The sequence below is a fragment of the Ictalurus punctatus genome, chromosome 20 (genome assembly GCF_001660625.3).
Source record: "Ictalurus punctatus breed USDA103 chromosome 20, Coco_2.0, whole genome shotgun sequence".
NCBI lineage: Eukaryota > Metazoa > Chordata > Actinopteri > Siluriformes > Ictaluridae > Ictalurus > Ictalurus punctatus.
Window position 1 is genome coordinate 13,749,657 of NC_030435.2, and position 14,089 is coordinate 13,763,745.

The 14,089-nt window shown below is 37.8% G+C and overlaps 1 protein-coding gene across 1 annotated transcript in view; it reads right to left on the reverse strand.

Annotated features, from left to right (window-relative positions):
* The window catches only part of LOC108280460 (guanylate-binding protein 1), a 15,422-nt gene continuing 1,333 nt past the window's right edge, over positions 1–14,089 (reverse strand). Inside the window, exons 2-13 of the mRNA XM_047162542.2 lie at positions 13,344–13,766; positions 9,555–9,635; positions 9,189–9,375; positions 7,386–7,513; positions 6,797–6,906; positions 6,515–6,708; positions 3,291–3,533; positions 2,911–3,185; positions 2,542–2,754; positions 2,025–2,127; positions 1,625–1,818; positions 1–365 (exon numbers count right to left, since the gene is read on the reverse strand). Of these exons, the coding sequence (XP_047018498.1) occupies positions 144–365; positions 1,625–1,818; positions 2,025–2,127; positions 2,542–2,754; positions 2,911–3,185; positions 3,291–3,533; positions 6,515–6,708; positions 6,797–6,906; positions 7,386–7,513; positions 9,189–9,375; positions 9,555–9,635; positions 13,344–13,346 (1,953 nt within the window). The 5' untranslated portion in view covers positions 13,347–13,766 and the 3' untranslated portion in view covers positions 1–143. The remainder of the gene's footprint in view (positions 366–1,624; positions 1,819–2,024; positions 2,128–2,541; positions 2,755–2,910; positions 3,186–3,290; positions 3,534–6,514; positions 6,709–6,796; positions 6,907–7,385; positions 7,514–9,188; positions 9,376–9,554; positions 9,636–13,343; positions 13,767–14,089) is intronic.

The window sequence follows — 14,089 nt, forward strand, 5'->3', positions numbered from 1 at the left end:
TTGTTCAATTCAATTCAATTCAATTTTATTTGTATAGCGCTTTTTACAATAGACATTGTCTCAAAGCAGCTTTGCAGAAAAATTTCTTTACAAAAAACTTGTATCAACAACTTGTATCTTTTGGCCCTTGAGCAATTAGATAATCAAAGAAACCGTGAGAAGAATGATGTGACCAAACCGGCAGCTTTAGGGATGATGCCCGGCAGGAACAGACTAGCTGCAGTGCCCACACTGCTCACTACCTTACTGAGTACAGACCGCTTTGACTGGTCCTCATTGTTCATCTCTCCTCTCAGTCTTAAAATCTGTTGATTCATCATATCAGCTTTTTCCTTAAATCCTTTTTCCAGCAGAGCGCTCTGTTCCTGCAAAACACACGCGCGCGCGCACACACACACGGAGTAAGTATATCAAAACATTTCAAACACCTTTGGGTTTTTTGTGGATAAAGTGCACTTTATTGTTTCAAAATTATACCCTAGTACAGTAGTGAGCAAATACATTTATTAGGAAGTGATTTGGGGAAGTCAATTTTGGCTAATCATGTGAAATATTCCTGAAGATATTCATAAAGGCAACTTAAAGCTGGTATATGTTTGTGAGGAACACCTTATGGCTTCTACACACTACACAACTTTCAAAGACATCTGGTTGTGGTACCGTTCGCATCACACAATTGTCTGTCTTGTCATGGAAGTCATACGTAATTAAGTAATTTTTCAAATTACACGAGCAATCATCGACATGGGTGAACACATTACAAAACATTTCACCACTGACGAATCCCTGACGACGCCTGGACTCCAAATTACGTTTCACCCCAGAGTACAGGTGAGAAGTGATATGAGAATTACACAAGATCGCATGTGAGTAGGCGTGTTTGTGCTTGTCGGGGCGGGGTTTTGAAAATGGCGGACCGCAAGAAGCTTGCGATATACTTAAAAACAAAGTGAAAAAAAAAGACTATGGAGGAGGGAATTGTTGGGGAGATGCAGGCAGCAAGACTTGGAGGTACATCAGGACTCATCCCTCTGAGACATCCCGGGCCGTGCCGCGTTTTTTGCTCTCTCATTGGCTGCACTTCTGTTCAGTCAAAACACATTCACCGTACACAATTTGGAATCGCACACAGGTCCAGGTATGAACATGCTAGATATTTCGCTGACAGCGGCGATGCGTTGGCGCTTCTCTCAGATCGTGTCTTTGATCATTCATACATTGCGTTCATCACTCATAAGAGCGAGCTATAGTTTGCCTACGCTTTCGGGCGTTTGTCGGTGATCTCCACAAAACTGTCGGCGAGTGAAAATCAGGCCTAAAATCGTGTAGTGTAAACTCGGCACAAGAAATAAGAGGTATCAAATATCTGCCAAATAACTGAGACCGGAAAACCTACTGTGGGTAAAAACCCAATGAACCATTAAGGTTTATAATACAAATGTGATGTTGCTTTATGATCTATTAATATTAATATATTTTACTACATGTATATTGTTACTATTTATAGTCATATATTTTACTGTAAATGCTTGGTGTTGACATTTTCAATTACAAATGTGTATAAAATGTGTATAAATAAACTGTATGTTGGATTCTGATAGTTCTGATGTCTTTCATTTCTTACCCTAAGTTTAGCCGTCAGCACTCGTTCGTTATCTTCCCTTGCTGTCTTCCTTTCTTTCTCCATGCGTTCCAGCAGCTGGTTTATGTTTTGCTCATAGGTCCTCTGCTGGTCCTGGAATGCCTGCTCCTGAAGCTTCTTCTTCCTCATTAAAGATTCGTTCTCCAGTTTTAGAGCATCTTTTCGCAAACGCTCCACTGGGAAGCATATAAACACATCTGGTTATATACACAGACACAGTAAAAAGAGATTTGAAACATTCTGAAGTACTGTGTGACTTTTTTTTCCAGGTTTCACCACAGTTATGCACACAATCCTGATGTGTACCAAGTTCCTCTCTTAGCACTAAATTGTTGAGACACCTGAGTTTGAGAATAGCTAAAAGACATGCGTGTATGTATACCTTCTTTTTTCTGTTCTGTTTTAGTGAGGTGCTTATCAGCTAAAAGAATGTTCTTCCCAAACTGATCCTTCTCCTTTAGATACTCACTCAACACTTCCTCACTCTGTAAAACACACACACACACACACACACACACACACACACACACACGTATTGTATTTCACCTATGAAATAGCAATCCACCCAATTTTCTTATTTCTCTGCACCTCTGTGATTTGTGAGCGTAAACTGAACAAGGGTAACATTCAATATTCCAGTAACTTCTTTTAAGAATGTTTATTAACAAAATTAACTGGAAAATAAAAATATTGCAGGAAAGGTTGTCACCATCATTAAGCAATGTTATTGGAGCTTCAATTTCAAAGTTTTCAGAAATATTTAAAATATTATAATAGTATTCACAATTATTAGATCCACATTTATATAAAGAAATAAATAACTTCTGACAATCTACGTCATTCTTCTGATTTTGTAAGGGATTGTTCAGACAAAAAAGAAAATGTATTTGCTGTCATACCATCATCTGTTTGTGTGTGCGTGCTCTGTATTCATTTGTGCAGCTCTGGAGTTTATCACGGTACTCTGTGTATCCTCCAGGGTGCATAAATGAACCATCATTCATAGCCTCCTCCAGAGGAGTAAACACCTGTGTCAGCTCCAGCTTACACACATTCGAACATTCTTCTCGATTTTGACCACACAGCTCCTGATACACAGTCTGGATCTCTTCCTTGTAGTGGAGAGAGAGAGAGAGAGAGAGAGAGAGAGAGAATACTATGTATGACCACTAATCTTAAATGTTAATACAAAAAGTCAGAAGGTTTTACAGACCAATTTTATTTCTCTGTGTGTATTTGTGCGTGTATGCTTTGTGTTTGTAAGGTACCATGAGCTTCAGCTGTGCTTTTTGCTCAGTATCATTGAAGGAAATGCTGATGAAGGCATCGATAGCTGCAGTCTCTGCTTTTCTGTGGATATCTGAAAGCTCAGATGGGTCAAGTGGAAGGCAATCTAACTCAACCTGACTCTGGTAGACCTGCAGGCCCTGTTTCACTGCCCGCTCATTCTGGATCTGAGCCAAAGACACCACTGCATTCTCCAGACAAGGAATCCGGCCACTACGAATTGCCTCCACATACAACTCTGCCAGAATGCACAGAGCTGACAAAACAAGCAAAAATCCTCACATTTTAGACAGCAACATTGCCAATTTAATAAATAATCTGCCTTTCATTCAGAATGGAGCTGTAATGGGTGATTTCTGACCACTGCCTGTGAGCATCTGCCCCCCTGTTAAGGTTTTTGGCTTGGCACTGCTAAACACATAGTTGCAGAACTCCTCAGCACGCTGCAGAAATCGTGGCCTGAGATCCGTCTCAGACAGCTCCTCCATTCTTGCCAGGTCATCATCTTCGGCTGGCCGTGGGAATACAAAACACCGACGTTCTGCGAAAAAGTGACGCAAACAGCGCCTGGGCAGGTTGAACTTCTCAAGACTAGAGGAAGAACCTAGAAATTTAAGAAAGGATTAAGGTTTAAACATGTGTTTGCCATTTTAGTCTCCATAGTATGACACATTTATCTAGTGTGTAAATCAATATGTGGCACCTTACAGGACTTATCTCACCTGTTCTGTGTATGTGTGCAATACAATTGTAAAAAAAAATCTAGCTGGGCTAAAGAATACATTATTAAGAGGTGTGGTTGGGTAATATGCACTCAAATCTGCTCCTCTCATTCTTTTTAAAAACTGAGCACAGTGGCCCATGGTCAGATTTCACATCAATATTTTGGAGAGAACTAGCTGGATGCAACATCAGGACAGGCTCTTTCCCAGTGACTCTTAGTCCATAGGCCAATTTTCCCCTGATTTTCTCCTGGCTAAAGATGTTGGCTTCAATAATTATTATTACCTAGTGGTCAAAATGGGAACTGCAACAACGACTGCAACAATGCAACAAAGAACTGCAACAAGTGCTGATATGGGCAAATTTATGGGGTTACTCTAAAAATGTAATAGATAGCAGCCTATAGAATAAGTCAAGTGATCTCCCTGATTTTGTTTGAGGCGTCTAAAATCTGTTGACCTTTGCTGTTTCTGACAAACAAAATAGTGACTTTTATAACATTTCATTACTAGTAGTATAACATTTAATTAAGAATGTATTTAAAATAACTAAATAAATAAAAACTCATTTTACAAATATAACATGCTCAACTACATCGTGAGCCATAATCTGTTTTAGCATCTGAATATGTATGTACAGTAGCTTGCAAAAGTATTCAATATTATTGTAATTCATCAGATTTGTCTGAACAACAAATGATAAATACACATATTCTTCCTGTCAGTATTTTTATTGAAAACTCATGTTCTCTTACAGTGAATTTTCAATGTCAAAATTAATTATCGGTCAGCTATACATTATATGGCCAAATGGTTGTGGACAATTGACCTTCACATCCATATGTGGGTCTTACCCAAACTGTTGCCAAAATGTTGGAAGCACAGACTTGTATCCAATGTCTTTGCAAGCTGTAGTATTCAGATTTCATTTAACTGGAACAAAGGGACCCAACTAAGCGAGGTCCAAAAAACATGGATTTGCCAAGGTTAGTGTGGAAGAGCTTGAGTGGCTGGCTCAGATCCTTGACCTCAACCCCACTGATCACCTTTGGGATTAACTGGAATGTCGACTGGAGTGCCAGGCCTCCTCATCTGACATCAGTGCCTGACCTCACTTATGCTCTTCTGGCTGAATGGAGAATTACCCACAGCCAGGTTCCAAAATCTAGTGGAAAGCCTTCCCAGAAGAGTGGAGGTTATTATAAAAACAAAGGGGGACTAAATCTGGAATGGGATGTTCAGCAATCACATATGGATGTGATGGTCAGGTGTCAACAATACTTTTGTCTATAATAGTGAATTTCAAAGAAAAGCACAAACTGAAAAATGCTACTTCATAAGTATCCAACCTACAGGTTCCAGAAGCTCCAGATGAAATATCATGTCTTAACAAGGACACAATTGACTTATAATTGGCCTTCACTTGTGAAATTTTAAAACAGCTCCCATTCTCTGGACAAAAAAACATCTCAGTTGAACTGACATTGAAGAGACTGTCAGTATGAAGGAAAGGAGTGAAAATGAAGACTAAGCAGCATTTTAAGGAAGTTAAAGTTAAGGTTTTAGGATTTCATAAATTATGAATAGGGTATAAAATGATATATAAGAGGATGGACTTCCCTGTAAGCACTATTGAATCAATAGTGAGGAAGTGGAAGTTGCATCGCACCACCCAACCATTACCTAGACAAGGCCCTCCCTCAAAACTCAAGACTGCAAAAACAAGACTGACACTGGTGAAGGAGCACCAGGCAACCATATCACGAGGTCTGCATAACTGAGGACTGTACGGGATGGTGGCTAGAAAGAAACTATTGCTTAAGAAGAGCAGTATGAAAACATTACAGTGACCCAGTAAAGATGTGTTTTTTTGCTGAGAAAAGACCAAGATCAAGATTCTATATTTCGTTTCAAAGTGCTGTGTGTAGTCTAATTTAGGCTATACCCCAGTAACAGCATCCCTACAATGAAATATGTTGGTGGCAGCATCACACTCTGGGGATGCTTTTTTTCATTCTCAGAACCTGGATTTCCTGACAAAATTGAAGGAAGAATAGATGGAGCAAAATACAGGGATATATTACAAGAGACCCTGATTCAGTCTGCTAAAATAAATAAATAAATAAATAAATAAATAAATAAATAATTGTGGTGGTACAGTGGTCCCAAACACAAGACTAAAGTAATGCAGGAGTAGTTGTATACAAAAAGGTGGCTGAGTGGCTAAGTCCAGATTTGAATCCCATTGAGAATCTGTGGCACTGTTTGAAAATTGCAGTCAACGATGTCCAACCAACCTGAAGAACCCTAAGCAAATCTGCCAGGAAGAACGAATGGGCAAAAATCACTCCCAAACAGTGTGCAAAGCTGCTAGGACCTTACTGCAACTTAAAGCTGTTATTGCAGCAAAAGTGGGTCTACCAAGTACTTGTCCAAAGGGTTTAATACTTATGCCAACAGCATTTTTCAGTGTTTACTTAATAAAGATCTGTTTTTAAGGGGATTTAACACTTTTGCATAGCACTGCATATATATAACAAAATGTGTAATAAACTGTAACTACAAAATACATTCAGTATGTACATCTGTCTATTGGTGATTGCCAGGCTGCAATTGCAATGTAGATCAATGCTCTGCTCTGATGGGATTCCTTTTATGATCCTAGTCATTGTAGTTTCCATAGTTAGAAGAAAACTCTGATATCTGAATGACAGTTTAGTGCAAACATTACTTTCTTCATATTTTTATTGCCAAGAGTCTAGTTTACCTACTTTAATAAAATAATTTATGTCAATAACTAGTCATTTGAAAATAGCCATACATGCAGGAATATTTAGAAACCATAGCACCTGTCTTTGCTCACCAGCTTTAAGCTCCAAAGCACGTTCCAGATATTCATCAGCTGTGATAGCCCTGCCTTCCTTCTCCAACTTCAGCGTGAAGTCTCGCACGGACCAGATGAAGGAGGGGAAGACTCGCATGAACTCTGCTGAGTCATCATCGCCAGCACCTCTCTGTGCTTTCACTCGGATGTTCTCAGTCAGTTCTGTCACATAGCTGCAGGGAGTATTGTTCAACAAAACAGCACTATCATGTGTATCTTATGTTTGTGTACTGTATTTGTGTGTTATTCAGTAAAGGATACTGTAGCTTCTCGAGTGCATTGTTGTCTATGACCCCAAGGCTGTTGTAGACCAGAGTGCTACTGAGCAGGACAGCCAGGCAGAAGATCCATGTGTCATGCTTTTCATCACCCTAAAAGCCATTAAACGTGATTTGGTGTGCTTAAATGATCTGACACAGATCATCACACTCTATAAAGCTGACTATCATTTTTCCTCAATCATCAGTACAAGCAATCATTAAAAAAAAAAAAAAATTGGCATTCTACTGAAGCATGTGATTGATCCATACATACAGCATCAGTGTAGCAAAAAAAAAAAAGTCATCCATTAATATAAACAATTATATAACTGTAAGCTTATCAAAATGACCTGGTTTTTATTTTATTTTTCTATATTTTACATGACCAACTCACAAAACTATATATATTATAATGCGACTTGGATTTGTTGAGCAATTTTAATGACTGTGGAAAATTATCATCATGAAAGTGGGAAGGGGAGAAGGAAGAGATTATCACTATTATCACTATTATCACTATTGTCACTGTTGTCACTGTTGTCACAGGAGATGATGTTGGTATTGTGTTGCTATGGAGATATTGTCCATACCTTGTCCACATCACCGAGTCCCTCAGTGTCCAGCAGCACCAGAGTGTGTCCTGATTTAATGGGGTGTGGAACACACCACATCCAGATGCCTTTAGTTTTTGACTCTATGGTGCTGCCTAGTGCAAAGCCTGAAACAACCACAAAAATACAACTTATGTAGTGTAAGTGTAAATAAAACATTATTTTAACCTTTGTGATGAAGGCATGTATGCAATGTGTGGTAACACTATTTGGATAGACTTTTCTTAGACACTGTATATTCTGTCATCTTGTGGACTATAATTTAATTTAAATGTATTTTTAACTAGTATGTCATGTTTCAAGGTTGATTTGGAAGCAATCGCAGATTTTCAAACAGTTTATTAAACAAACAAACAATAAAACAGACACTAAGACAACTTGGCATAATACCGAGGCAAAAACTAAACATAAACTAAAAAAAACTAAACTAAACTAAAAAAAGATCAATGAACACGGTAACATGGAACACGGTTTTTTAAGACAAACGTAAGACAGAGAAGCAGTGCAAAAATGGCTATATATAAGTGTGCTCGTTAACAGAAAAGTGATTCAAGTACAGGTGGTCATGTGACATACTGTAGTACAGTGCAGTGGCTGATGGGAACTGAAGTCCAGCATTACCTCCTTGATATATGACATAGTAAAAATGCATAATTGACAAGTATTCATCACCCTTTCTTTTAGCAATTTAAGGTCAGAGTATTTACTGCTCGTAGATATAAAGAAAAAGCCAAGAACCACATTATGTGACCTACAGGCTTCTGTAAACACATTAAATGTTTATGTTCATGATAGCACAAAATGGGAAAAAGACTGCACAAGTATGGCTTTCATGGAAGGGTGGCTAAGAAAAAGCTCCTTCTCTTCAAAAAGAATATAGCAGCATCATTTAAGTTTGCAAAACAGCATCTGAAACAAACTCCAATTCTGGAGCAATATGCTCCAGCAATATGCACTGCACCACGCTTGGTGAAAACCTAACACAATGTATCACCACAAAGACCCCATACCAATGGTCAAGCATGATGGTGGAGGGGTAATGATTTGTGCTTGTTTTGCAGCCACAGGACCAGCTGATCACAAGCACACCAGCAAAACATACATCTGAATTGCTAAAGAAGAAAAAAAACAAGGTGGAATGGTCAAGTCAAAGTACAGACTTCAAGCCCATTCAGATGCTGCGTGTCACAATGGAGAGGATGATCTGGATGCAATTGCAGTTGAAACAGTTTTAATAAAAATCAGCAAACAGTTCCAAAATAAATGGCAAGTTCAAAGTCAAAGGCAGGCAAGGATTCAGGCGATCAGTAAACAGGATTTCATAACAAAAACAAAACTTATCAAAAAACTGGGATCACAAAGTACAACAAAAGGCTTAATAAAGTCTTTACTTCACAAAGTCTCTTTCTAAAGGGCGGTGTGTGTGTGTGTGTGTGTGTGTGTGTGTGTGTGTGTGTGTGTGTGTGTGTGTGTGTGTGTGTGTTTATTTAATAGAGCTGTGCATAAATGAAAGCCTTCAAACATCAATGAACTGAATCAATGTTGTAAAGAAAAGTGGGACAAATTTTCTCCAAAACAATGTAAGAGACTGATAAACTCCTACAGAAAATGCTTACTTCAAGTTATTGTTGCTAAAGGTGGTTCTACATGTTACTGATTTATATGGTGTATGGTAAACTTTATTAGGATGTGAAGGTCAGTGTTACCAAGGTGTTATAGGCTAATATCAAATTAACCTAGACTGCTAGATGTGTAATGTGTTCTTCACATGTTGATTCTTACCTGTTTGTTTTCCTGCTAGGCGGTTCATGAGGTAAGACTTCCCCGTGCGGTAAAGCCCTACCACAGACACTACAATAACTGGCTGAGTGATCCCATCCAGAATCTCTTTAGCTTCCTTCACGACACATAGCCGTCCTTCAGAATCGCTGCTGATCAGACATACTGGCTCATCCATGGCTTTGAACATCTGAACATCATCACCACAACACAGTTAATATATGTTGTTTAATTCCAATACAACACCAAGGCAAACAACACATTTCACATAGAATAATTCTGTTAGCAATGTCTTTGCATTAATATATTATTATTATTATTATTATTATTATTATTATTATTATTATTATTATTTGTTTATTTTAATACCTTTTTAAAGGTGGCTTCATCATGGGGCGTTCTTCTCCGCTTTGGAGCTTTCCTCTGATGGCATCTTGATGGCATCTCAGTCTAGAAATAGTTGTCATTTTGAAGAAGAAAAAAAAACAGCAGATAATTCTTCTCTTTTCAGTTCAAAGGTGACAAGACTAATATGTCCTATTAGATTGTAGCAAGCTAATTTAGATAGCAGCTACCATTCTTCTACAGCTAACAGGAAAACTTTATTAGTAGACACTGATAAACATACATTCTCATACGGAGATACAATGTTTTTTGTAGAAGTATCTAATCAGCATATTTGACTGCCTGTCCGACTGGTATTTCTGTTATCCATTTTACATTCTTCATGCAGTATCTTTCTTGTTTAACTGTGTAATTGAGTTGTAGGTTTATTATAACATATTTATACATTCACTTTTGTGAACTTTTACAGAAAAATATTTTTTTAACAAAGTGTTGTTTAAGTAGCACTTTGGTCTGGTTTCTCTATATAAACAATATTTTTTTAAATTGTCATAGGACTATTGTTGGGTAAAGAAAGTTATTTTGCTTTACTAGTTTACTAAGTTTTAAATAAAGTTCTAACAGCTAATTTCTACAAAAAATAGTCTTTTTGTTTAAAATAGGATATTTTGCTCTAAGCATCAAGTGTCATAAAGGCCTTTTGAGTTTTGAGACACTCCACATGAAATCACACACCTTGACATGTACACAGTCACCAGACTTCTGACACACACACACACACAGAGAGAGAGAGAGAGAGAGAGAGAGAGAGAGAGAGAGAGAGAGAGCGACAGACAGACAGACAGACAGACAGACAGACAGACTCTACAAGAGACTTTCACTTTGTCCAATGCACCTGATGTTACCAAGACTTTCTCTGTTATTGCTGATCTGGTTTGACCTTGCTTTGTTTCCTGATTTCTGTGCTTAGTCTTTGCTCAGTTTGTCCTGAGTTTGTCCTGACTTAAGCCTGTTTTGAACATTTTGGTCTTGAACCTGTCTCTCGTTTTGGATTCGTCTGCATTTATCATTAAAGTAAAGATAACTTTACTATGATTGCATCAATCTCAGCCTTCTCCATCATGACAATCACTTAACAAAATATTATTGTAATATTGTGTATTGTATTATTGTGTACATAAAATACAAAAATAATATTGGAAATAAAATCCCAAAGGAATCAAAAATGTATACATATATCTTATTATATATTATTAAAACATAAGTTGATTATAATTAGATAATACATATTTCCTCCATATAATACATTTTCCTCCACTAGAAAGGGTCCCTAGATGCAAAATGGTCTTGAGTGTGCTAGTTTCCCAGATTTGTGGTATTTGACCGCCATCTAGCGGGAGAATAATAAATTGATAAAAACTTCACAATTTAGCCTGGTCTTAATATAAATTTAAAGACTCAATAAAAAAAATAAAATAAAATAAACCGTCAGAATATATATATATATATATATATATATATATATATATATATATATATATATATATATTGCTTGATTGAAAGATTATGCATACATTAATTAAAATATCGTGTATAAATCAATTCAGTTGATGAATGTTAAGTTACATTTGTACAACTATATATATATATATATATATATATATATATATATATATATATATATATATATATATAAAGTCGTGCATCAACAATATCGTTTGTAATATCAACTATCAAGCAAGTAATATCAAATAGTAATATCAAATATCAAGCATCAACTATATTGTTTGTAAGCATTTTGCAAGAACAAATTAAGTATCAAACAAATTCATACCGTATAGTAAGCAAACCGTTACTTGCTCTTGCTGCAAAACACAATGGTGGTGAGAGGCATTCAGCAGCTTTTATAGGCTATGTTCACCCCCAAACACGTGTGAGATGACGTGGTGATTTACGGTATATGGGGGACTTTCCGAGAAATCGAAGAGAATGCTGTGTGTTTACTTTCACCTTCACTGGCATCCTGATATTACTGCTGTTAATATCACGCCCTTCTAAGGATGAACTCTATGCAAACATAAAAATGCTTACTACTAGCCTATAATTTATTAACCTGTGTGGAATAAGCAGTACAGACGATGAATGGATGGATGATTAATTTATTGGACAACAACACTACAATCAATGTACAGTCCCCTCCCAAGGTATTGGAACAATGAGACTAATTCTATTGTTTTTGGTATAAATTGAAGACATTTGGGTTTGAGATCAAAAGATGCAAATGAGACAATAGATCAGAATTTCAGTTTTCAATTTAATTTCCTCATATTTACATCTAGATGTGTTAAACAACTGAGATCATGGCACGTTTTGTTTGAACCCACCCATTTTTTCAAGTGATCAAAAACATTGGAACACAGTAAATGGTTTGCACATATAACTACCTTACCTTATCGGTTCTACAAATCACTTTACACTGCTTCTCATTCACCCATTCACACCCACGGCAGCAGAACTGTCATTGCATGAGCACATGGGCCAGGGATCAAACCACCAACCCTGCGATTAGTGGACAACCCACTCTACCACCTGAGCCACAACCACCCAACATGTGAGTGATTTGCTGCCCAGGTGTGTACTGTTAAATTGTTTAAATAATGAATAGATCTGAATGTCTACTTTTGGTTTGAGCCCTAGATTTTGCCTGTGAAGACTGCATTTGTTGTTAAAAAGGATAAACCAACATGAAGACCAGAAAGCTGTATATAGGAGAAAAACAAGCCATTTTGAAGCTGAGAAAAGAGGGAAAATCAATCAGAGTGATTGCACAAACATTGGGCATAGTCAATACAACAATTTGGAATGTCCTGAAAAAGAAAGAAACCACTGGTGTACTGAACAACTGACACCAAACAGGTTGGCTAAGGAAAACAACAACAGCTGATGGCAGAAACATTGTGAGCACTGTAAAGAAAACCACCAAAATATCAGTTAGTGACATCACCAACAACCTTCACAATCCGCCATTTGAAGACAACTTCAAGTGCAGAAATACAGAGGCCATACCACAAGATGCAAACTATTTATGACAAGAATCAGAAAGCCAGACTGTAATTTGCAAAGAAATACAGAGGCACACAATTTCTGGAACCAAAGTTAACCTCTACCAAAGTGACAGAAAGGCCAAAGTGTGGAGAAAGAATGGATCTGCTCATGATTGAAAACATAGCCCATCAGTCAAGCATATTGGAGGTAGTGTCATGGATTGGGCTTGCATGACTTCTTCTGGAGTGGACTCACTAATCTGTCTTACAATTTGCAGAGAAATGCATCCAATCTAATTGGGAGCAACTCCATTATGAAGCAAGACAATGGCCCCAAAGCACTGCCAACACAATAAAGGACTTTATTAAGGGGGAAAAGTGGAAGGTTTTAGCTTGGCCAAGTCAATCACTAGACCTTAACCCAGCTGAGCATGCATTTCTTTCATGAAAGAAGCTGCAGTGCAAGCCTGGAAAAGCAACAGAAAAGAAAAATGCAACAGTATGGTGATGTCAGTGGGTCACCTGCTTCATGCAGTTACTGCAAGCAATGGATATGCAACCAAATGTTAAATGTTATGTACTTTCATACACTGTAAGTCCTATAAATTTGATCACCTAAAAATTGGGTAATCTACCACCAAAGGTGCCATGTTTTAAGTTGTTCAACACATCTATATGTTAATATTAGGAAATGAAAGCTGAAATTATGATCCATCATCTCATATTCATCTTTTGATGAATTTGACAGCCTCCCTAGTTATGTTCCTACCATAGGCTGATGGCGAGGTCTCCTAAGTCCTGCTCCTGCCTGAGGCCAACATGATGGCCTTCCACACCAAGTTCCAGTTTGAGTCCGACAATGAGGCCTCCCAAGTTCTGCTCCTGCTAGAGGCCTACGGCACAGCCTCCCAAGTTCTGTTCTTACCAGGGGTCGACAGCGTGGCCACCTCAGTTCTGTTCCTGCTAGAGGCAGACGGAACGGCCTCCCATGCCATGCTCATGCCAGAGGCCAACGAGGCAGCCTATCATGCTCTTCTCTTGTCTGAGGCCGACAAGACGGCCTCCCAAGCCCTGCTCAAGTCAGAGACCAAAGAGATGGCCTCCCAAGCCCTGCTCACACCTGAGGACGACGAGATGGCCTCCCAAGCCCTGCTCACGCCAGAGGCCGACAACACGGCTCTGAACCTGAAGCCTGTAAGTACATGGTATAAAACCATGGAACATTACAACCATGTAATTCTGAAATAGTTGAGCATTATTATAGTTTATTATTTTATCAGGTGGATAAATATATTTTTTAAATGTACATACATTATAATTTTTTTTGTTACCACACAATTTGCCAAATATAATATGTAACTTCAAACAGTATCAGACACCAGCTTTATTACTTTGAAAAATCTACTATCAATGTAATAAATAAATCAATAATTGTGTGTGTGTGTGTGTGTGTGTGTGTGTGTGTGTGTGTAATTGTATGTATGTATGTATGTATGTATGTATATGAAAAAAACA